The 26,662-nt window shown below is 38.1% G+C and overlaps 1 protein-coding gene across 3 annotated transcripts in view; it reads left to right on the top strand.

The window, feature by feature from the left end:
* Window positions 1-26,662, top strand: part of SLC9A9 (solute carrier family 9 member A9) — a 175,851-nt gene that overhangs the window by 129,689 nt on the left and 19,500 nt on the right. For all 3 annotated transcript variants that reach the window (XM_015637763.2, XM_033516636.1, XM_015637762.2), the window contains one exon: window positions 1,582-1,661. In XM_015637763.2, coding sequence (XP_015493249.1) covers window positions 1,582-1,661 — 80 coding nt within the window. The remainder of the gene's footprint in view (window positions 1-1,581; window positions 1,662-26,662) is intronic.

The raw sequence follows: 26,662 nt of genomic DNA, 5'->3' as shown, positions 1-26,662 counted from the left end.
ACTGCTTTCATATAGGAACAATTCATATTACCAAATGAGGAAACCTTTTTCCCTTAAGAGGAAGCCAGAGTGCAATGGGTTTGGAAAGAGGAATTAACCAACAACAACATTACAATTCAAACAAAGGATACAAGCCATTTACAGAGCTCACTGAGCTTTCAACAAGCTGTCCTCTGCACCACACAAGTAGCCCACTCCACAATATGTTTATTTCCATGCCTGTCCCTCTCTTCCTCTACCCCTGTGCGCTCAAGTCCTTCCCTCTCCTTTATTCAGTGTTGTTGTTTTTACCTGACACAGATTTTACCTACAATTACACTTCCTGCTTAAATGTTTCAACCCTTTTCCCAATCTTTATCTTGCCAAAATGTGCTATTAGATGTTTAGGGCTAGGAAGAGTGAGAATCCCTTGGTTAGGGATTAGTACAGTCTTCTTTCAGCCCCCTCCCCCAGTTACTGGAAAAAGTTGCTAAAATACTCAATTCAGTTAACAAGGAAACATCCCAATAATAATATTTGTTCTATTTGGTGCCTTTGCATGTTCAGTGTGACTACATTAGCAAAATCACAACAGCTACAGCATGGATTCTGTCTAACTTTATTCAAAACTCAATGACATAAATGTTCCTGTTGTTCCAAAGTTCCCATGAACAGGTTGCCTTGGAACTAGACCTTACACTTTTGAGGGTCAGACCATTGATATTATCATCAGCCAATTTACATGTACATTAGCCTATAATAAGGTATTATATTTTAATATATTATTAGATTAAAACATGAAAACTAACAGATTCATCGATTTAAAACTGCATAAATAAAAATATTCTCATTTAAACTAACCTAACTTGCCACAAAACAAAAACAAGAAAACAGTTGAGTATCCTTAGGGAACTGGCCATCCCATTCCTAATTTCAGCCTGCTAGTAATTCTTCCACTAGTACTGATGTAATACCTAGAGTATCACCAAACTGGCTGTCTTTGTACAGATAACTGTTCCTAATTTATTATTCCAAATTATGACCCTGAGGAAAAGGATAGTCCACCTCTCTACCTGTGCAGCATGTCACAGAATTAGCTTGAAGAATGGAAAGGGTATTTTGAGCCTTGTCAATTCAACTCATGTTCCCCTCCTCTTGGAAAGAAACAGAGAAATGATGTTCCTAGTTATTAGGAATATCTCTATCCCTTTGGGAAAGTCATTTTGTTAGACATACACAAACAGCCTCTGATCCTGCAGGAGTAAACTGAAGTAATCCCACAACAGCAATTAAATCAAAATATCATTTTATTGATCTCAGAATATAGCGCTTCTCAACTGCTTAAAAAAATTGGAATAATTCATAAAAGTAAATGCTGCATTCTTCCAATGAGTGCAGCAATGAGAAATGCGCTGTATGAGCCAATTTTCTCCTGAACTGATTCATAGGGATGACATTTGTGCGACAACAAAGCATTTTAAATTAAAAAAAAAGGTGCAGTTAATTGTAATTTGGTCTGACATGTATTTTTAATATCGGAACTCCATGTTTTATTTATTTTATAAAAATGCTTCTCACTTCATTCATTCGTTTGTTTTGCAGAGTGCATCTAACTTGGATAAAAGTACAACCAAAGCTGAGAGTGCGTGGCTGTTCAGAATATGGTATGGCTTTGACCACAAGTATCCTTTTCTGTTATAAACCATGAATGAGAGTTGCGCTACAATTCACCTTCAAAATATTTAGGAATCAAAAATTATTGTACTTTTAAAAACCAAAACAAAAGCGTAATCTATTTTAATGTGTTTAGTGAGGAGAAGAAATTTTGGAGGTCCAAGGCAGCAGAAGGTCCAGCTGTGATTGAGGCTATGGGGAGAGGGAACAAGTTAAGGAGCTCTGAGCTACAGTAGTTTATAGACAATACATTTAAATTAATTAACCTTCTTAAATTCCTAGATAAAACTAATCCAATCATTATTTAGATAGGGTGTAGATTCTGTATTTGGGGAGCCGGAGGCTGAGCCAGAAGCAGCCAAATTCTGCTGCCTGAGCATGTTCTCAGAAAGCAGTAGCTACCTAAGAGTAAGACAATGCTGGTTTAATCACACCTCAAATAAAGCAGACAAAGAGGCATCCATTATGAAAAGCTCCCAGGACTTTCCTGAAGCTCATGCTTCCTAATCCCTGGATTCCTGAGCCTTCGTGCTTTTATTCACATTCCTACTGGGGCATGTGTAGTACAGACCTTGAATATGTGTGTCTGATGCTTTATTCCAGGAAGTCTGGTTTCCATGTCTTTTGCATTTCAAGAAAATATTTTAAGTGCTAAAAGAACATCCTCCCTAAGCCAAAACAGAATATATAGTCTGACACTAATGCCTGTTCAAAAATTGTAAATGCTACCATTCTAATTTATTGTCATTTTAAAGTGACTCTGCAGAGGCTTTGCATAGCAGCCAGTGAGATCCCACAGTAACACCCCCACCCTGAGCCTCTGACAGAGCTACACAGTGAATGCAAGAGAAGCCCACCTGCTGATTCCCGTGTGCCCTGGCCCAGGGGCTGAGCACCCAAAGCCCTGCCAATACTGCCTGCATTATCCAGTGGCACATCTATTGGACAGTCACCCTGCACTACAGAGCAGAAATTAATGCTCAGCCTGCATTTGTGTTCTCGTGATACCAGCTGCAGCAAACTAGAATGAAATATTTCAACTGATAAAATGTAATTCTTTAGGACTACAACTTCCTTGGAGGGTTCAACTGAAGTTATTCTTCAAAGACACTTTTGATGGAAAAACATCTTTTTGGTTAAAAATGGATGTTTTTCCTTAATTCATCTACTCAAGCAGTTTTAAAGGCAAAAAAGCACTTAGCATTAAAATGTTTCCCTTGGATAATTCTTCAAGAATACATAGATATAGTAGGTAAATGTTATATGAAGTGAGAAAATATGTTTAAATGTTAACGTTGAGTACCAACATGACTGGCTTTAACCACCCCTTTTTCAGAAGAAATAGCCTGTGGTGCTGGTATATCCTAGAAAGTGTAAGTCGAAGGAACAGATGAACAGGGTGAGGGGAAGGGGGAATTTTTCTTCTGAAGATAAAAAAAATAAAAAAGAGCAAGCAAAAAAATGTGGAAGGCAGAACCAGGACAGAAGCATGAATTAAAAACATGAAAGAGAACAAGGGCAGAGATAGAAAACAAGGGACAGAGGCAGAAGAGGAAAAGAGAAATCAATGTGAAAAAGTCAGACAGCAGTACATGCAAAATGAAAATTCTGTAGAAGGCACCAGAAGCACCACTTCTTAGAGATTATCTGTATGGTAGAGATCTTGAATATGGGCTTTATTCTAAAAATTCTAGTTTCTGTGTCCTTTGCATTTCAAGAAAATATTTTAAGTGATTTTAAAAAATAGTATTTTTAAAGAACACATTTATTCGTGTCAGTCTCACTACCAGTCAAGTCATAATCTTTCTTTAGAATTCAGATGTTCAGAGATTATAGCTGCACCATTACCCTAAAATATAGATTTATTACAAATAATACATCTACACTTCACTAATCCTGGAAATGTATGTCCATATTCCTGCATGGAATGATAGTTCAACCCACTAATGCTGTGACTCACGACTCTAAGCTTTTCTTTGGTATGACTATTTCTGAAAGACATTCTTTTCAAGGAGAGAAAAATTATCCACACAAACTTTCTTTTGCCTTTCCCTGCCTAATGTTATAAAGCCATGTTGCTAAATTTAGAAGAAATTGTCATGTAGCATAGTACTTGTCCCCAGTACAGAGGAGGATTTTGATAAAGTTTTCAAAGAAAAGATATAACAAACTAATAACCTATGTGTTCATATACTTTGAAAGCATACAAGACTCTGACATTTCTATAGTTTGACATTTGCTCTTAGGCATTAACACAAATCTACCCACTCTTCTGGCAATAACATCTCTTATGCCTATTTATTTCACAGGAGGAAAGCAAGAGGGAGGAAATATCACTAAGAAAATCAAAAAGTTGTGCTGTTTCTTGCTGTCATTATGAATGATTTCCAATTAGTTCAGTGATCTTAGGCAATGGCAACATGCCATGCTAGGTTAGAACTATGCAAAAATTCCCTGAAATTCTGTTTGAAAATCACATTTTATTTTTATTCTGAAAGAAACATCAGAAGCCTGATCCAGAGCCAAATGGGTTCAATGAGGATTGTATTCTTTCAGCAAAAGTTTCTTTGAATCACGTATTGACACCTAGGAAAATATATAATTCTCTAAAATCTAGGCTAAGAAATGTTAATATTGAAATAATAAAAATGAAGAACAGATCATTTTAGTAAGTAGAATTATCCTCTTGGGTTTCCATCTCAATAATTTAAACAAGAAAAATGCAAAATAAAACACTTGCATATGACAGGGGGCAACTTCCAGTGAGTCAGTTTTTGTTTTTACAGCCTACAGTGCATTACACCATTTGAAACCATAATATCCTACTGAAGGCTAGTGGGAAAGCAAGGGAATAAACAAAGGTTTTTCAAGCATTCCTCAGGAAAAAGAGATACCACAGATTTACAATCCGGCATTTTATACACAACTTAAAACTGTTTTTTCAAAGCAGATGTAGGCAAGTTTAGCTAACAAATGAATGAGTAGGTGGAAATTTCATCCTGCAAAGGCAAGAGTCCCTGTATGTACGGGCAGAGCTCAGGCAAATGGTGAGCAAAATTTTCCCATTCCACAGCATCTCCAAAGAAGTTCTAACTTTGCTCCCAGCTAAGAGTAATTTGCATTTAACTCTGCTGAGTCCCAGCCTCCTACTTGCTTACTCTAGCAGATATCCTCCTTTTGCCTGCATAGTTCTAAGACACTGTGTACTTGACTAGAGCTGAAATTCCTCCTCTACACAGGCCTGGAATCCCAGCGACAATTCTAAAAGTGAAGGGAAATTAGTGTAATAAAAGCATCTTGCAAGCAACCTTCACCTGGTTTTCCAGCTACTCTAGACTAAACTCTGCAATCATTTCTGGCTTCATATCATTTTATACAAGGCTCTTAATCAGAGGATTCATTCTCTTCCAGAATCTAATTCTTGCTTCCTCATGTGGGGGCATTCTTGCTCTTGCTGGCTGTTCTGTAGCACCCATCGGGAAGATAAATACAATTTTCTCTCAGCTTCTCATACTCTATAGTAAGAGCAGAAGGAAGGACTTGGAATTGCTGCACTAAAACACAAAAATCATGCAAAAATCATGGAAATTGAAGATGAGAAAAGGAGAGTGAAATGCACTAAGATATCTCTGGATAGAAATGTTCACCATCTTCATAAGAAAGAGCCCACATTGTGTTGTGGGACACATACTTTGATAGTACACACTGAAACTTCCATTGAGAACAAAATAGTTACTGCATAACAGGAAAACATATGCAAGATTAAACAGAAGAGGCAAGAAGGGAAGGAAGAGGGACAAAGACATCAAATGCATGGTAAGTTTCTTTAAATACTTTGTAAGTGTTAAATTGCAAGACAGGTTTTAGACCCACCTGCAGCAAAGCCTGATCATGTTTTTGTGGCAAAGGGGTGAGGATGGCACTGCACATGACTTGGCCTTCCAGGACTAACATGACCAGAGCACCAAGGTTTCCCATCTTTGGCATAAGTGAGGGGTGGGAGAGAGGCAGGAGAGGGACCATGACTGTTGTTGGCTGGTTGGGATGAGGAGTACTGCAATAACAGCCTTGGCACTGCTCCAAGCTACCCAAGAACAATGTAGCTGTCTAACTTAGCACAAAACTGCTTTTTAAGTGGTTCACATCCATTGATACCTGGAAAGTAGAGGGAGGAGAGCTTTCTCCTTCTACACAGATTTCTTTTCAATCTGAGGAACTACTGTATACTGAATAGAAGCAGGTGTCTGGGACAGAGTGAGACAATTCTCCAGAAAGTAACTCCTAAAAGTGTTTCTGCTAAAGCTGCAGTTATCCATCATTCAGATTCATGCCTTTCAGTTTGTTTAAAAAAAAAAAAAAAAGAAAAAGAAAATGCTGTTTATGTCCTTTGCACTTGCCAGAAATCAATCAGCCAAAAGGAATTGCATTATTCGTAGACTTCAAAAGTTTATCCTTCTTATCAGGGAGCCTATCATTTTATTTCTCCTGTGCTTTGTACATGGATAAAACAGACATAATGGCTGACTATTGAGCGAGATAAGTACTATTCTGTGCCTGGGAGAGAATGGAAAACCCACTAAAAGCAAAAGTGCACTCTAGGGTGAACTGACCATCAAAGACAAACTCAGCATTTTGTGGTCTTTTCAGCTGAATTTTCCTTCTGGGCTGGCTTGTCACTCTCATATCAGAGACAAACATCTTTGGAAGGAAAAGGCAAGGAAGAGCCTATAAGCATACACATTGTTTTCTTTTACCTGCTGGAAAATTACAGGTTCCTTAATTACCGACATTCTAATCTTTTCTTCTTTTAGCATTTCAGTCCTAACAAAATAGCACATAGGGTCCTAGTTTTGGCCCAGGAACTCATTTTGTTACACAGTTTTCAATCAGAAAAGAATCTTATCTGAGAGACAATTCAGTCCAATCACGAGCCAAAGCAGCATTAGATAGCACAGCTCAAGCCAAGCCAGAATCCTTGGAAGCACTGCTGCAGAATGGGCTTGCAGGAAAGGCAGCCAGCATAGCACAGACATGCCAAGAGAGCCCAATAATCAGCCTCACAGGTGTTAAAAGCAGATCATCATAAAAGCTGAGAGGAAAGCACAAAGCACAGTAAATTAATGGAAATATGTGGATCTCATCAGATGAGCATGACAAAAGCAGCTGACTGTATCATAAGGCTTCCTCAAACAGTGCAAACTTAAGCAGTACTGGGAGGGTCCCAGAAGGTATTTTATCATTAGAAACAATTGCCTGAACTTGGTTTGAAGCTCATTCCCAAAACACATTTTCAAGTACATGGTCTAGAAAAACTCATTGTTCTTTCTACAGCACAGATAACCAGTATAGTTGATTTGGTGCTATTTCCTGACCCTTTCAAGGACAAAGGATTGTTGAAACTCTGCAAATTAACCTAATACATAAACATAGCTAATAATTAACTTGAATAAGTGACCTCACTTTGTCCTCCATTCACAGAAAGAAACCTAGATAAATAACTCTGAAACAATTCCGTGCTGAATAAGCAAGTAAAATCATTTTCATTTCTAAAGTTTCATTCATGTCAATTCTTTGAAAGTGTCATTCATGTCCAGATATTTTTTTTACAATGACAAATTACTAAGCATGGATTAAATAACAAGTAAGAATGCAGAATACAAAGTGTCAGATGAAAAATTTCTTGTTTTTTTACAATATTCAGAGATGCTGAGCCTTGTGTTTTGTTCTTTGCATCAAATGCTCATTAATTTTTCTAAAAGTTTTGCACAGCATCTAAGGCAAAATCAGACCTAGAGCTTCTTGTGGATAATTACCTAGAATTACCAGATTTTCTGTTTAACATCCTGGTTCACATGACATATTACTTTTGTTTGTGCTGTTTCCTGAATTTCTGATAACAAGGACCTCAGCTGAATGCACAGATTTCTCACAGACTAGGTGGCTCAATATAAGTACATGGCTCTTTATGCAACTATATCACTTTCTTTCATGTAATACATAAAAATTATTAGAACCTGCAATAGATAGAAATCACAAGTATCATCCTATATGGAGTCTTATAATTTAAAAATAAAATTGTTCATAGAAGAAATACACTTCAATCTTTCCAGTACAAAACCATTCAAATCACAAAACAAAACCAAAAAACCCACAAAAAAACCCACCCCAAACCAAGCAAAAAACACCTTCCAATTCTGCAGCTTACTTTTACCTGCATAGCTGCCTGTTACAGTACCTATGAAATGAAAATACAAAACTTGAAGGAGTTGATCTAAAGCTTAGTGAAGTAAATGGACTCACAGTTTATTGACCCAGACAAATTATAGCTTAAACCATCATAGTATCTGATTTTACTGATATGTATTACCATTCTGTGAGACAATTCTTTATTTCCCTTCCCTTCTCACCTTATTACTACAGCCAACTGAAGGCTGACTGTACAAAGAAGCAGAAGCCTAGGTATGTATTAGTCCACTCAGGCATGAAATTATAGTTTGTTGGCTGACAATAGTTAATGGCACCCAAGAGACCCAAGTATGGTATAAGAATACTAGAAACTTATAGCACAGATTTAATCAAGCATAACTTAAAACCTTCTTTCACGTCTCTTATTATTTCATTTACACACATGTATGTGCAAAAAGTCATTTTGCAGTACATCTAAAGTGTTTTAAAGTGTTCTTCTGCATATGTATCTTCCACTGTTATGTTTCCAGACACTTAATGTGTATTGGAATACCTGGACGTGCACGCAGCATATGCTGCATCTGTAATACCATCTATAAATGGAACTTCTTTCACAGCAGCAATTGTCACAGCAAGATATTGCTAATTATAACATCACCTAGGCAAGAAATTGGTAATACTTCCTAGTAAGGGGCTGTTATTAATGTTAATTTACAGTGGTATTCCGGTAAAAACTGTGATACTAAAGGAATCAAGATGATTAATGCTATCAACCAGGAATGGCAAAGAGCACATTGATGATTTTCCATCAAAAAACATTGTTAAATTGAACTCTTCTACAGAAAGTCAAGATCTGGATGCAAACTCCTTATAAAGTCAATGATATTTTCCAGTGCCTTCAAGAAGGTGTGAACAAGACCCTCCATACAGGTCTCATTTGGAAGTTTGGTCTGTATTATTGGCATCCTCCCCATTTTAGGTGGTTGCTCTGAAAAAACACCATTGGTCCCCTTAGTTTGTGTTGGCTATGATAGTTTTGAGTTTAGTTAAGCTACTTTAGCACCCTAACACAGAACCACCAATAAAGCTGAGGCAAATGTGAGAGGAAAAAATTTTTTTTGCCTCTAATTTTAAGAACACTCTGGCAATCAGCAATTCAAAATGAAGCAATTTTTGGCAGCAGAGAAACTCAAGAGCCATTTTCTATTTCGGATATTGAAATAGGCGCATGATTCACTAGAACATGAACATCATCCTGCATTCAGATAGACTGTGAATCAACCAATCTTAGTACCAGTTCTTAATTCAGCTCTTCTTCTCAAGGGGATGCCAAGGAAAGGTGGAGAGGATAGATCACAGGAATGAATACACAGATACAGGGCTGAGAACAAGTTTGCATGAGGTATTGCAGCAGATCTTCACATCTAACTCACTTTAACTATTGTCAGAAGATGTAAAAGTCCCAAGACAGAGGCTTTCATCTTACACTATAATACAAGCTTCTTGAAATGCATACTTAAATACATAAAGGAATGGAATAAGTATTTTTGATCTGATTATTTTCTTCAAATTTTTGAACTTATGCTATAATGCCCAAGGAAAAAAGTTTCAATTTCTTAAATACTTATTTAAAAGTATTGCAAAGGATGTCTTATTTAGGGAGGCAATTCCACAGATTTTTTTATTTTGTTCTTCCATGTAATTATGTACTGAATGCAGCTGTGCTATGAATAGTAAAAATCTCATTCAAATTTTTAAAAATTCCTACTGCTGCTGGACTTGGAGTGTTTTGCTATTTGTTCCTTAGGAGTTTATGGGGAATGTTGTATTCAATTTGCTAAAAACAAGCTGGAGATTTTCTGAACTGATTCAGTATATTGTTATTTATTATATCCTTAGTATGCAAACTTCTGCTCAGTGCCATCTATTTTAAAAAGTAGAAAGCCCCAGCTTTGCAACATCTCTTAAATATTTCAAGAGGAAGTTCCTCCCTTGCTTCATTTTGCTTCTTGTTCCCTGAGGACCTGTGGTCTCAACTCAGCTCCTGTGACACCAGCAGAGCACCCCTGAGCACAGCCCTGCAGTCTGGGCTCACAGGGCAGGGCAGCTGGCAGAGGACACTGCAGGCCTTCCACTGCACATCTCTGCCTTCGTGTCCTCAGTCTGAGACACCCCAGGAAAAACAAAGCATCCAAATTCAGATCCACTGCTTCCCACACTGTGGGAAATTCCCTTCATCCTACATTGGTGTAAATTGGATTCCTTGAGATGAAGTATGAGGAAAGTGGATGTTTCCTCAGCTCTTGCACTACCCTATGTAGCCTTGGCCATGAAACTGCTGATGTTGTCTCATTCTCTGGTGAGCAGCTGCCAGGTGGGAGTGGGGGGCACAACCTTCAAGTGCAGAAAACTGATTTACACTGCTAATGTTGATTGAACATCTAAAACCAGTTTGAAGGATTTTGAGCAGTAACAATAAGCCCTAATATTTCCACTATCATTAAGATAAGAAGTGATAGACTGTTTTTCATGGGGAAGCACAGAAATGGCTTTTACTCAGAAAAAGACCGGTATAATTTATTCAAAGGTTGGATTTAATGAGATTAAAGATACAGAATAGTGCATGTCACAAATGGTTAAGGCTTTGAAATACTTTGTGGATTATTCACTGAAATTTGCATCGCTACACAGCATGAACTATTTTTGGATTCTGCATAAATAGAATATCTAATACAGAATTACATTATAATGAAATATGCAATAATGCAAGTACCCATACAGTGCTTTTCATGTACTGCAGGCATCCAAAAGTTTCAAATACATAAAAGATGGTTACACTTGCTGCACAAATGATTGCATATGAGGTTCATTCTCATTTAGTTAAAACTCAGAAGTAAAAAACACATACATACAGGCTGCTGTGACATAGTTAAATTTCTATTGATATTTTGTATCACGGTAAGTGTCAGTGGGAACTGGGGTGAATAAAGATTGTGATTGGTCGTTAGGGCTTGGTCCTCACAGCTAAACTTGGGACTTACACTTTGTGTGATGCACAAAATGCTGATGTTAAAGTGATCCATGGAAATGCAGATAACACAGCTCTGGATCAGATTGTTCCATAAGTTGTCACACAAATTTAAAGAGGCAATACAAAAACAACATTATGTTTAGTTATCCTTGATTGTGAATTCAATAATACCTTAGATTTTAAAATATAAGGAAAGAAGAAAAATCATATTAAAATATAGCACATTTACATCCATATGCAGTCCACATTGAATATAATATTTTTTTACTGTTATTTCCCCAACTTTCATTCTTATTTACATTTACATGCTGCCTCAGCAGCAGGACTGAAGAAAAACAGCATAGCCACAACACAGGCCAATCTCTATCATGCCTGCTAGGATATTTTTAGGAAATAGAAACAGTGGTTTCAAACCCTCTTGGGCTAAGAGGTAGCAAAAATCCTGATCTTTCCCTTCACAGATCAGTGCTTTAACACCTAGGCTATTATGTAAAAAAAAAAAAAAAAATGGCCAGTAACTCACCTGGCAGCAGGAGGGGTTTTTTTGGTTGAATTCACTGCTGTCTCAATGAGTTAGGGATGGTACAAGGACAGCTAACTTACCATGTCACTTCAGGAAATAAGGCAGAAATGAAATATCTTCACAACCCTTTCCAAATTACAGGGACACTAAGGCGTACCCCACTTTGATGCATCTCTTCCCAGCCCAGGTTGCTCCTTAGCATGCACAGGGATATGATTAGGAACCTAAGGAGATTAGTGGCTAATAACGCAGGTAACTTGTGGGTTATTCTTAACAGGGCAAAATGCCAGCTGTGCTCCTTTTATGCACATTCACCGATTTTTCCAAGCACACAAAGTATAGCTGAACATTACATTTTAACTTCTTACATAGCAACAAATACACCCACTTCTCTATGGTTTTGCTTTAAGCTCTGTTGCTACAGATTTAACAAAACAGACATGTATGTATGGTGATAATCTTACTTTTGCACATACAAGAGTTAGATCCTATTTTTTAAGCATAAGTACATGGATGCTTCCACTATGGTGCAACTGCAAAATGAACATTATATCTTGGATTGCTTTCTCAGTCTTCCTCTATTAACATAACTATCATCTGTACAGTACAGAATAATAATCTGCTACCTATTTCAGCAATGACACACTTAAAATATTTTCCTAATATTAGACAGGTCTGATCACAATAGACATCTCCTGGACCAAACCTCAGCACACTGAGCCTGGGCACACAGCAGTTCTGAGAGCACACAACACCCCTGCCCGCAGTGGGCTGTACAGGAACATCCCCACAGAACTGGTTGGATCCAACCTGACACAAGGCATAAAATAAGTTTGGGGTATGATTTCAAGCAGACAGTGGCAGCTCCACTCCACACAATGAGCCCGGATGCTCCTGTGCCTGCTCTGCCTCCACGTGTGAGGGAATTGCCACCTGAACCCGCAGGTGAGAGCTGTGCCAAGGCAGAGCTGCTGCCTCCCCAGTGCACATTCAGGAACAGACCAAGGAGTGCAGCTATGAGATACAGCTGTAAGGAGCAAGCTGTGGCTCTGATCAGGTTGGAAGCTCAAGGCAAATGCACCACAAGCGCTTTCTCAGGAGTTCCTCATAAGATACATTGGGAACCCTCTCCCATCCCCTTCCCTGAAAGATGTGCTGCTCTCTGGGGTGGGGAGGGAGTTCCTGCAGCAGAAACTTCAGCAAGATCTTGCCTCCCTCTCCACGGCTTGCCACTACAGGTAGATATTTTCTACTCAAACTTTCTGCAGAGCAGTTGATCAGCTGCAAAGCAAATAGCTATGACTCAGTTTATCACAACAACAAAATGGGAATTAACATTAACAAGCTAATGTTTCATCTGATTGTGAGGAGCTTTTTTAATCTTGTTTCTAATTAATTTGGACATATTGAATTAAAATGCTTATTTGCTTTGCATTTAGTGCATGAGGACCTTCCTGACTTCCTCACGTAAGGCTGTCAGTACCAACCTTTGTGAGCCCTTATTTTCTAGGAACTGGACAAGAGGACTAAGTCATTATTTCCACTTGTTGAGAGGCTTCTGTTTTTCAGCAAGGTTTTCCTTCTTTTTATTTTGTTTTGAATTTTTTGATGTAGAAGTTTTATTTTAACTTGGATAATAATGTGTAAGCTCCCATTTTGACTATGGAGTCCCCTCACTATATTCTTTTTTTAAAAGTCTTCATCTGTTAGTTCCAGCTGAAATATCAGAGGAATAGATCTCTTATCCTTCTCTGTACTTTCTGTCAAAACACTTGGAAGAAACCTTTTTGAGCCGTTTCAGCTGGAATTAACAAGAGAAGACTGATTTCCTAAGGTATGTGTTCCTTCTCCTGACAGTCAAGGAGACAGCCTGCTTTAGGAGAGAAATGACTTTTCTTGCATTCTTTTCTCCTTCTGATGCATGAACAATTCTCATTACCATTCATTTGAATTCTAGTTGCTTGCAGGAGTGGGTGTAAGTTCCTCAGCAATGAGCATTTTTTAGAGCTACTGTGTGCAAAACTGTAACTATCAAACAATGCTCAAGACTAATTCTCACGAGCTACAATCTATCACAGTCAGGAGATTATTGGATTCCAGTGATTCTGTACCCTGTGCCTTAATACCCACAGTTTTGAAGACTGCTGCTTGAGTGCTCAGGGAAGGGGAAACAAAAAAGGTGGGTGAAATCTTCTAGCAAAAAAAAAATCACAGTAAATGATAGAGTTTGGAAGGTCAGGAAATGTAATGATTCTGCAAAGAATTTCAGCTAGTCCCCTTAAACTATACATCAACCACATTTGTAAAAGGTGTGGCATTGGAGCACACAGGTGACTTTTTTGATCTGTTTAAAAAAAAAAAAAACTACAATCACACAAATTGTTGTAAAAACAGCATACAGGAAAAGTATATAGATGAATTACATGCAAAAATAGCACACATTCACTGCCATCTTGTATTAGCATCAATAAAATAACAAACAAACAACAAAAAAGTAAATCCAAAATAAACCCTTTGGAATGAATGGAACTGATATGATTCCTGACATAACTCAGCTCTTGCTCCAAGTGCTAAACCCAGCACAGATGGAGTCAGTTACTCTGCCTTGGAATTGCTGTAACTGAGGGCAGAATTTTCCTTGGTGACTCCTTCCAGTTGTTTCATTGAGGTGGTAAGAGTGATAAAAAATCTTCACCAAAAAAAAATAAAAAATCAGTGAGATCCTGTCATTTTGATCATCCTACATGGTTTTACTGGACTGATCTAAATTATTTCATGTCATCCATTATTTAATAGCACCATTTCTATAGAAGAAACAAGACTGGTGACCTCCAATCTGTAAGTTAAAATATCTCCATAAATCAACCGGTATTCTTCTCATAGATTCATAACCTTTATCGGAATCATCCATTTTCCCAGTATTATCATAGCATTTTCAGATTTTAAAGTTGCCTCATGACTGGTTTGAAGAGCTACATGCAGATTTTATTGTACATATGCATGTAGTACCATTTTTTTAGTTTCATATATTTTAAATGACATTAATTAGATATAGGTGAGAACTAAGAACAACCCTTTTCATCAAAGTTAGTTAAGCCATATACAATATAGTACAATTCCAAACTGAGCCATTCAAAACCTTTCTATTTACTGTGGAAGGCAACTTCCATAATTACACACAAAGCCTCCCACCAGTGTAATTATCTCCTCTCTTCCTCACTAGGATAAATCACAGTACTTTGAACTGATCTATAAGGGGAGAAATACAGGATCACATATTTAAACACAGCTCTCCTCCTTCAGCCTAAAAATTACAAGCCAGCAAACTTGCAATTCAGAAAAACTCACTGAGGTATTTTTCTCTAGTACCTGGAGAAATCTCCAAGGCAGAGAATTCATGAATGCAAAGGAGACAGGAAGAAAAGGTTCTGCCCACTACTCCATTAACAAAATTGTGTTTTGGTAATCTGTGAAACCTGAAGTGGCTGAATTTCTTCCCTACCCCAACCCCCAAAAGCACCGAGTTGTCCTCCATTTGAAAATCAGCCCTTTGTTTCTGCAACACATTTTAGCTTATATTTCATTTAAAGACTTTTTTGAAATGTTGTTCTTTACAATTCAAGTGCAAGTCTCTCAAGGTTTCTCATTCTTCAGTTAAATACAGCCCTGCATGGCCACTGCTTAGCAAATTGTAAGCTCTAACACCAACAGGCGGTGACTAACAGCCAGTGGAGAAGGCAAATTGTTAACCTCGTGTGACTGGAAGCTTTTTTTATGATGTTCACAAGCATTTGATAATGCCCTGCTAATGAAACTTCAGTTGCTCTTTATTCCTGACAGATGAGAGCACGTTCTGTATCTTACTAGATTTAATGACTATGACAAGTCCTGCCTGTCTGCTCCTAGCAGCGCAGTGCCTGTCCTGCCAGCTGAGTCAATTCCCCACCAAGTGACCCCACTAAACCGCGCTGCTGCCGCTGCCAGGGCCGAGCGAGGAACCCAGCAGCAGCCTGGGGAAGCTGCAGTGGCACCGCTGACAGCAGCACCGAGCACATCACTGCATTAGAGGATAAGTGACAAACCCGAAGAATGAACTTTGGCATAACATAAACCAAGCAATGTCCTGGCTGACAGAGCTGACAGCTCCTCAGACATTGAGGTAAGCTTTGTCTCCAGTCTTGGGAGGCAAGGATGGGCAAAAGACAACGTGATTTTATTTTTTGTTTTTTTAAGATGCACAGCAATATCTTTCAGTGCTGAGGGCACAGGGGAACATTTGAGGAAGAGCAGAGCTCTGGCTCACCCGGTCCCTTTTCCAGCCTCTCTCAGCCCAGCACAGCCAGGCACCGAACCCCAGCAGCCGTGCCTGGGGCTGTGTGTCCCCAGAGGCAGCATCACCCCTGTCCCCAAACAGCTGGGCACTCACACCACATCACTCCCATGGTGACTGTCTGTGGTTATTCTCCAGCACAGCTGTGTGAGCCTAGAGTGGACAAGTGGAATATTTTTTCTTTTTTAACAAAATTAAAAATATGGATACATATTTTTTTTTTTTTTCTTTTTCAGCAATTGCTTGTTTTCTTTATACCAATGCTCCCCTAAAAACCAACTTTCCCTTTTCTGTGCTTTTTTTTTAACCATGGAAGTGTTATTTTGAATTCTGAAATCTCTCCCAAATACTTCAAATATTGGTCACGATTGGTTCCCACAGCACTGATTCTATGCCATGTGGCACCAGTACATATCATCCACCTCTGAGCATGAATCACTTTCTGTAATGATTGGCATTTTCACCAATTAGCAATCCTTCCATGAGATGCACATGTCAAAACAGTATGCAAGTTTGTTTTCATGCTGCTGCTATATGTCTTAATTTGTTAATACTGCTTGGACATAGAAAGCAAAAATATTGCCCAACTTGCAGGATTATTTTTTTCCCTTTAAAAATGACTCTAATTTTAGGAGTCAAATTTCACAAAATACGCAAAATATTTGAAAACTTCTGAATTAGAAATACCCTGAATTTTTGAGAAGAATATTAAGGAAATTTCTACTTACCACAAATTTTAGCATATGACAGAGGTTTGCAAGGTAAAGGACCTTTGAATTCTGTGCCCAGAATCTCAGCAGTTTCACTGAGTAACTTGCCAAAGTTGCATGGGCCATGACCAGCACCAGTGAAGTCAAGGCAAGCTTTTTATCTCTCTTAATACTCACAGATTTGGGCCACTTTGGGCCCAATTTTCAAACCAAAGGCCTTTAATGCATGTGTAAGAAAAGTCTGCCAGCACAGGTCTCAAATCACCCTACAAAATTTATGCTTCCAAAAGCATTTAAGAAATAAATATTCCTGTTCCCTTTTCACAGCTGAATAAGCCCCAGTACAGAGCCTTAAGTACCAGATATCCATTTCTACAGATACAGTAACAGAAAATTGCACCTGAAACTTTGCTTTCAAAGATGATTCACACTTTTTATAAGGATTTTTTTCTCTGCACAAGTAGCTGATATAAAAGTACTTGCCAACAGAAAGAAAAAGTGCTCATGGTATGGAAGACAGTCTGGAGGAAAAAAAACAAAACAGCAACCTAGAATGTTTTAAACTCCTGGAAAGAAAGAAAACAAACTTCATAGATCTCTATTTTGCTATTGTTCCAGCTCTTATCAAAACTTTCTCATCAGATTTGCTGTCATGCAAGACACAAACCTGGCCAGTGAGCATTTCTTATGCTATCAAGTGTGCTGTCTGCAGGCAGGGTCACTGCTCTTGCTACAAAAAAACAGGTTGATATTTAGAAGAAATAAGAGAACGAGAAGCAAGCTTGTGAATTTTGCTTTTGTGCTCATGTTTAACAATTGAAGAGAAGCAAAATTAATACCAACTCTTTCACAAAGATGGGAGTGATAAGAAATGCCAGTTACACAATGTAACTGCCACTGCATAAATGCAGAACTGAATGCTTCTATATATACAAACACACATGCTGCTCCATTGGAAAAAAATGGGGGATTTTTTGTAATCCAGAGGGAAAAAATACAGAAGGGAAGAAATTTAAGGAAAGCAATTGACATAATAAAGTAGGTGGAAGAAAATATTCATGGTATGAGAATAGGTGGAAGCATTTCCACTGCCATCACTGAAGTCAGGATTCCATGCACCTCTATCCTGGATTGAAAGTTCTTCTCTTTGAATACTGACTCATCTTGACAGTGAAGTATATTTTTAGTGACAACAAAAGGCAATTTTCTAGCAGAAGGGATTCTAAATAAAGGTCAAGTAAATCTGTACATAAGCTCGAGGTCAGATTTAGTATAGCCTTTTGGACATGAAAATGAGAAATAGTTTCCTGTTTGCAGCTAAAAAGTAAAAATTTTGGAAGTCTTTCTTGACCTACTTATATGTGGAAGCCTGATGACTTCAGAGTACTTCCTACTGGGAAAAAAAATTTAATAGCAGCTGTCCTTTCCAAACAGCACACACTTGCCAACATTAAAAAATGTGTATCCTTATTTTCTGCTCACTACAAACACAAAATACATTTTAATTTTCTACAAACACCTTACAATAACTAAAAATATATAATTACTAAAAAATCAGTATGATTTCATTTGCTGTTTGAAAATTCCTGTTAGACTTTTCCACTTTCCATGGATTACTGTGTATTTTTCTTCTCTCCCTTCTTTCCCTGTAAGGGAGGAAAAATCATGAGTATGTTTTCTAAGGGAACAATTCACTGGTTTCTGCAGCTGGAATGTCAGCCTCAGCCAGTCTTGGAAAAGCCAGAGGAGCACTTGCTGTTACTTAAGAGGTGCAGTGCATTTCTTTCACTTCAGTTCTCATCAGGTTATTATTTTCTTTGCAGTAATCTAATTTGGGGAAAAATCCTTTCAAGTACCACAGGTAGTAAGAAATGAAGTAAAATGCACCTTCTTTCACTATTCAGATTGACAACTTTTTGAACAAAGTGAAGCTTATGTAAAATGCTGCTCTTTGAGAATCTGATTTCTCACCACATAGTGTCTTCATAAATTAACTGAGTAGATCCAAGCCCTGGTTCTTAACTAGAATCCCTAGATTTAGAAGAAATTCTAAAAAGTTTGGCACAGCCTTATATTCTGCTCCTATTAATCTGCATTTTATGACATTTTCTTTGTTTGTCATTGAATCTCATCCCAAAAGCTATATATGTTTACAGTAGGCTGATATACTTCTATGACCTTCAGGTATCTTTATTGTATTCTAGATTTATTTCCCTTATCTTGAAGTTCATGGTGGAGCTCTGAATTTTATCTAATATCGTGATGAGAATCTCAGAGCAATGTCTTCCCCATCTGCCCTTTCATTTGTCATATTTCTGTGAAGAAGCCACTACTGTCTGCCAACCTAAAACCAACCAGCCATATGTAGCCGTGTGAGGAGCAGCTGAGGTCACTTTTTTATGTTCTGCCTGGAGGAGACTGAGGGGAAACCTCACTGCAGTTCCAACTTCCTCATGAAGGGAAGAGGAGGGACAGACACTGATCCCTTCTCTGTGCTGACACTGACAGGATTGAGGGAATGGCCTGAAGATGTGTCAGGGGAGGTTTAGGCTGCATATTCCTTCCTCCAGAGGGTGGCTGGGCACTGGAACAGCTCCCCAGGGCAGTGGTCACAGCACCAGCCTGACAGAGCTCAACAAGGGTTTGGACAAAGTTCTGAGGCACCGGGTGCAATTCTTGGGGTGTCCTGTGCAGGGCCAGGAGCTGGACTCAGTGATCCTGATAGATCTCTTCCAACACTGAATATTCTGTGATTTCTGTTATACTGCCATCAGCAGGGTTGATCTAGTAACATTTACCAACAAGATCAAGAAGACTTTCTTGAAAACAGACATTTTTTCTTTTAAGTTTCTCAAGGACACTGTGCCCTTGCACCACAGCGCAATGGCGTGTCTGTACCTGCAGTGACATCTGCCATATGAAGAAGAATTAGGTCCTGTTACTTTGATAAGTGTGAAAGACATCTCATGAACCTCAGAACAGAGGACAGATAAGTAGTGTCTTCACATATGAAGTATCAAGCAATTATTCTCCATTTTAAGCACTTGTTAAAATTAAGATTAAAACTACTGTACTAATTTAATTTCTGTCTTGAGCAGAAGTATTTGAGTGTTCCTCATAGCAGAGACAGAATGTGTCTCAAATACCATTGAATTATATAATAAATGCATAATGCTAGATAAAAATTTTATACAGCCTAATGCACAAGCTGTTAAGTCTGTACTATTAAATCTGATGCCTGGTAGTAAATCCAAGCTAGAATGAAAAATAAAACAGATCTTTGTGTTTACTCCTACTGTAGTAACTCTCAAACAACACTAAGGATTTTTTTTCTCAATGAAGAATATGTTTTCAGCAAAGCAGGAGATTAATAAATATGTTTCAGGTTACAACTGAAAAATATGTTTTGATTCAAGAGTAGAAACTTGAATGTTTCCTGGTGTTCTTTGGACAGATATCAAGCAGGGACATTAGTTCTTGTGTTTCTTAAAGCTAAAGTTATAACTAATCCACAAAGCCAACATATATTCAAAACAATACGCTTGAAGTGCAACACACAAACCTAATTCAATCATAATAATGTTTGGTTGACTGAGAGAAGCAAAATGTAACAACATCAAAACTCATTTCAGGTTTAGTAATCACAAAGGTCAAACATATTTTTAAAGTATTTGTGGGTTTAGATGCAAAGGAAAAAAAAACACATTACTACTCTCCTCAGTTACAATATAGTAGATTAAATGCAGAAATGTTGACCATAATTCTGAATGTCAAAAAAAAAGAAAAAAAAAAGGAAGGGTTATTACCTGTGCATTAAAAATTGAGTTATGGGGAAAGAGAAAAGTGCCTGGAACAGAAGTCATAAAAGGGCAAATAACTAGCAAGGAAAGGCTATATACAGGATGTTTGTTTCCTCTGTGACTGACCAAAATGCAGACCTGACCAGAGGGACCAAGGAAGGAAATTAGCCAGCCCTCTCCTTTTCTCTTTGTGCTCCCACTGAAAGTCTCCAGTGCTACCAGCTGTCTCTGCTTTCCTGCTTTTCTCAGTAGCTTGATCCACTTAGTATTATTGCCTTCCCACAGTCCTGGCTGCTGGGGAGCAGGCTCTCAACAGAGTAGGCAGATCTTTAGTTGGTAAAGGAATGTTCTCAGAAGACTTGTAAAGGCAGAGCATGTTGAGAAGACAGGTCCATCTATTTTTGATTAATTAGCAGAACATTACTCCACTTGCTTAATGTTTTAAAGTGATACTAAGATGACGAAAAAATATTCCTACCACAGAACTACCTCATGTAGGCAAAATTGAGTCATTGGCTACTTTTTTTTCCCCAAAATACTCATTTAGCAGTGGGGTTTTTCTGTGTGTATTTGCTATGAGCACCTTTCTTACTGCCCCCAACAGCCTCTTTTTTGTAGTATGCAGCTTCAAACACAAAAAGAATATGTCTATCTGGATACTAAAAAGATAAAAGCAGTTAACATCTTGGAAAAGGGCCCACTTTATTACAAAATACCATGCCCCACACACCTAGCTTTCTCAGTACAGGAAATCTTTAGCATGACTTGACAATAATCTTCTGGATAAGCATCTAAGCCTGCAGGAATCAGTGCACTCAGCCCTGGACTATGCTGCATTTGAAAGCAGAGAAGACCAGCCCAAAGTTAAGAATAACTGTCATTTTTGCACAGTAAATAGTCTTCTTGGCTAACTAATGTAAATGAAATTCCATAAAATATTCTTCCATTTTGCAGGCAGATATCCTAAACAGATTTCCTAATTCTAATAATACTTAGATTTATTATGCTATTTCTCATTTTTCTATTTCCTCTTTAGTCTGTCACCCAAGGGCATCAATTACTTCTTATTTTTTAGTGTATACTGACTTGATTTGCATAGACATCTTGCATGACATATTTCTTATATTATTGTGCTTCTCTGTGTATAGAAAAATAATTTTCTAAAATGGTTGCAGTGCTGAGCTAAAATAATATATATATACATTATGCTCCTGATATATTTATATATTTATATATTTTTCATATATATATGAAATATATTTTTTATATTTCATAAAACTACAGCATGATTCAAAGGATAAACCCAAAGCAACAAAACCATTGGATTCAAGAACACACTTTCAAAACAACTAAAATTCACAACTAAAATTACAGGGACATGAGAAACAGTATACCAGAGTTCTATAATTTCCAGAAAGAGCATCCAAAACAAGCTTCCAAGACTTTACATATGCTGATGGTTATCAATCTAAATGGCAGACATGATACTCTTTTATTTGTGAACTATTTCCAGAAGTCCCTACATTTTGTGGAGGTAAACTTCTGGCCCAGATGCCTGTATTCCCACCAGCAGGCAAAGCCTTCAACGCAGCTCTAAGTGCTGCCATCCTGGAGCATGCCTGATGACTGCCATCCCCTGCCCATGCTGCCACTCTGCTCCTATCCTGTAGCTGTGCTCACAAGAAGACAAGACCCTTTGTGGGCAGATTTTCCCCACCCCAGCAGAGCTCACCAGCTATTTAAGGTATAAAGATGCAAATATATATATATATATATATATATTTGCATCAGAGAATTCATCTCAATTTTTAGAAAACCCCTTCACGTACAGAGTTCTCTTGGTTTCTTACAATAAAACAACTTTGCCTTGTCTAGATTATTAAATAGCCCTTGAGGCAGAGAGATGAATGCACTGAAGCCTATCTTTGCCTCATATGAGGAAAATTGAGGTTACATCAAAATAGGTAAAGAGCACTAGTACTACTACTATCAGAGATGGGACCCACAGAGACAATCAGACAATGTCCTGTAGCCCTCACTGTGTTTCACCTTGCAACTCTGGATAAGGCAAAGTAAATGTGAAACAAGGCTTTGGAATGTGCTCCACTCCCCTAGGCCATTATGTGTTTGGAATTACGGGAGGCAGCAGTGCTTTCTGAGAATATCTAACACAACATTCTAGCTCAAGACCCCAGACAGATCCACAGATGGGAGTGCCTCCCAGAGCAGACAGCTAAACAAGGAGGTACTTTTGCTTCCCACCCTCTCTCAGCATCTCATTTTGTTGTAGTTTCAGTGGCTATTCACTCATCAGGACTCTAAAGTCTGTTCATAACTAAGCCTTGTTATTAGAGAACCTAAAGCTCACGAGTTCTGCAGGCACTTTGGTATCCTGCAGTTAGGTGATGCAGTGCTGAGTGCTACAACACCCAAATATCCCAAAGAATCACTTTCACAAACGTATTTCATAGGGACTTTCTAGAACCTCAGCAGATGGAGTTCCATAACTCCTGTGCATACTGCATAGTACCTACACAAGTGAGAAGGTCAGGGGCTTGCTGAGAAAATGGTTTATCAACAAGGATTATAGAGCTGCACCCCTGACCTATTAGAACAAAACAATATCAGAACTACATGTAAGTGTTCATTACCTTTTTTACATTATGTATTATGTAACTATCACCACACTTGGTTCACTGGTGATTGCAAAAATTAGTTTCTTCGTTCTCTGTTTTTTAAGAGATGTCTGCAGCCCAGGCAGTGGCACAGGGTATTCCTGTTTCAGAACAAAGTATTTCCCAGTCACACTGGCTAGACAGGATAAGGGGAAAGGGAAGCAATCCATCTTTGCAGGACTGTGTTGCATGAACTTGTTATTTTCATCTGGCAGTTTGGTTTATGTGACTGCTGGTCTGTAATGTTACTTGTGAAAAATATCTCTTCCCCTGTTCTCAGCATTACCCCATTAAGCAGGTGGAGAACTTATGCCCAATCTTTATTCAAAGTCACGCTGGCTCCGTAGAGATATTTTAAAACTGACTTAAAGTCAGGGAAAACCTTGACTGGACACCTTTAGTGCACTAGACACTCAATGTACCTAATTTATGACTGAATTACCTGATTTAAGTTTCAGTGGTACAGCCCCGAATATAAATGTGCCCAAAGCTAACAAATTAAATAGCAAAATGCAGCAAAAAGTCTGAGCATTCTAGCAGTTCTTTGGAGAGATGCCAAAGTTTAATAGCACAAACAGAATAAATAAACTCTATGAACAAATCAATTTTTCAAAGATAACATCTGTTCTGCACTGGCTCCTGGTGTGAATAGATTCATCTGTGCACACATAAAAGTGGGCTAATGGGATTCAGTGTGCTCCAATACCCATCAGTATGCTTTGTCTTCATCAAAAACTCTAATGTGGATGGGACTCCAAAAGTTTTTTCTGAAACAAGCCAAACGACTTATACCTATTTTGCAAACTGTTTCATATGAATCGTTACATAAATTCCATAGAATCAAAGCCTGAGGATATTTACTCAGAAATGTAAACAGAGAAAGGAGTCTGAAAATCTGTCTGAGATAAACTGTTTCCCCCTGGTTCCAATTTTTGAATCTTGCACTTTTGGTAACTTCCTAAACACCAAAACTGTGCTGTGCTAAAAGTCTTGTGACTGCTTCGGCTTATGCTATTCTTCATCAATTTAAACCAAATTTTCCACAGATCATGAGACACAACCTAGTTATAATAAATATAGGAGAAGATACATGAAACAAGTTGCAAAAAGGATCTTTTATCTTTGTTTTATGAGTTCTCTCAAGGAGCAGAAATCAATGCTTTAGCCGGGTAGAAATTAGACTTAACATTATGCTGTGCATAAACACATATTAAATCTTAAAACTATTGAAATTAATTGTGCCTTTAGACAGCTCCATCACACAGATTATGAGGAAAACGGTGGATTTAGCATGTTGAGTTCCTCCTCAATACTTCAAAGCTGAAAAATGTTAGTTTAGTTTCTTTTCTATAACTTGATTTCCCACTATGACTTTATAAAAACCCTTTAATGCTTTCTTTTGGGCTTTTTCCCCAGTATGATTTTCATCACATCTTGCTCATGATGTAAAGTTATAGTGTCCTTGTAAACACAACCCTTGCTAGCAAACAAAATTATTAATTATTAATATGAGTTTTTAGTTTGAGGACAGATATCTGGACATTATGTTATTCTAACATGTCCTGGGAGCTGTGCAGTAGAGGGGAAGGAAGCAGTATCCTGTAAAACCTAAGAAGAGAGGCTGAGTATCCTGGGTCAGAATCTTCCTTCACGTGTGATAGGACAGCTTCAGCTTCCAGCAGCTGCTGCACCGACAATGTTGCTGCAGTGCAAAAGAAAAGTTGAAGCACTTGGCTGGTTCCTGATCTCAGTTAACACCTCCTTCCTTCCATTGCATCCCTCACATTTCACAGGTGAAGTGCACAGGTTCAAGCCAAGACTTGGCATGAGGCTGTACCCACTGCAGCCATCGCAGAATGGGCCATGCGGAGGGGCAAGGAGAGAGGGAACGCAATTTGGACATTGTGAGAATGACCTAAACTCTGACACCACACCATTAAGGAATTTTCAATTTCAGCCCCAATAAGACTCAGATAAGCAGCTGTGATTGACAGCAACATTAATTCAACTGTAGCCAGCTTCAAGATCAGATAATATTCAGTAGCAGGAAGAAAATTGGCACATTAATGCCCAAAAGCCACAGAGAAACTCATTTTGAGGAAATCACTTGTGCACTGGGTAAAAGGGTACTGAAAGAAAACAGAACAAAAACAAAACAAAAGAAATTGTTAATTATTTCTCAGAGTTTGAGTTTTTACAATTTCTAGTTTTAATTTTGATCTTTAATGGTGAGTAGACACCATTTTAATTGTAAATCTATTTTTATATTTAACATTTGGGGTGAGGTATGATAGAGAATGTGTATATAAACACTGTGATAGAAAACTCTTGCACCAAATTAATGGAAAATCATTGGCTTATTTTTTTATTATTACTTCTATACTCTGTTCTCAGAACAATCAGTAGCAAGCTACAGGCTCTGCTGTGCTCAACACTGCACAAACACCAAAGTTTTCCCACACAGGATAACAACCTGCAAGACACAATACCATAGAGAGATACAGATAATTTCTTTCTATACCTCTATCACATAGTATATTTTTTATGCAATATTATAATATTTTAAGGAACTTGAAGTACTTAAAGCCTTTCTGAAGTATTTGTCTAAGAAAACTCAGTGGAAGTGAGAGGGACAACACAAAGAACATGCTGTCTGGAAAATGTAATAGGTAGATAACATCTGCTAAGATGATGACAAACAGAGGTAGAAGGACAATTCTTAATCCTGAGTGAGAGAAGAATGATGGGGTGGGAGTTATCTGTGAAAATTATGTCAAGCAGGAAACCCAGGGAAAAAGACAAGAAAGAGTCAGAAGGAAGAAGAAATAAAAAGGGAGGACGTACTGCGTGCATGAACCCCCTGGGATTAAGAACGACAAATCATCACCAAGTCTCAAATCTAGGGGATAAGTAAACAGCTCCTTAGCAGGATCCCACTCTTAATAACAGCAGCACACCAAAAGGCTTTGCTCTTCTTCTAAAGCTGCAGTGTTTCAGCTCCAAAAGTTAGAAAACATCTCTACTATTTTCATTCAGCATGCAGTGTGCACTATGTTACAAACCAACATTTTTCCACAAGAGCCTATTTTTTCCTTCAAAACAACTTTGTTCATGTTTGAATGATCAGTGCACATGCTACTACTTTTTCTATGCACCTTCCCATTGGGGGCTTGGCCCACCTGCCAGCTCTCCATTAAACATCAGGAGTGAATACAACACGACAAGCTGACGAGCCTCCTCTCACAACCCCTTCACCTAGCTTGCTTGACAGAATCTTCCAATTGCAAAATTCAACAAATTATGCTGTTCCTTGTCCCGTGTTCCTATCTCCCAACTCCTCCATGTTCACACAAATTTTCATGGTGTAAGCACAAATGCACATATACAATAGTTTATCTTGGCATCTAAAAGACAACGATCATTAGGGCAGGTCTAGAACTGGAGGAGGGAAGAAAGTGAATCACAGATGTATTCCAAAACAATCATCCCTTGGTTACCAAAAAAACATTCAAAATGGAAATGTTTATATGAGCTCAAATGGCTTTTAGGTAGAATTGCACTGCCAATAAGAAAATCAAATTAATATTATTTCTGGTATTTGAATTTCCTGCCCTTTGCTAGGTCACCCCATAATGTTACCACACACACACACACAGAGGGATCAACCGTGCCTTAACTGAAAGTCAAACCCTGCATGTACAGACCATGCAATATTGAGTAAACCAAAATGACTTGATACAGTAGAGGTACAGAT

The sequence above is a fragment of the Parus major genome, chromosome 9, assembly GCF_001522545.3.
Source record: "Parus major isolate Abel chromosome 9, Parus_major1.1, whole genome shotgun sequence".
Classification (NCBI taxonomy): Eukaryota; Metazoa; Chordata; class Aves; order Passeriformes; family Paridae; genus Parus; species Parus major.
This window is presented reverse-complemented; position numbering and strand designations above follow the sequence as displayed.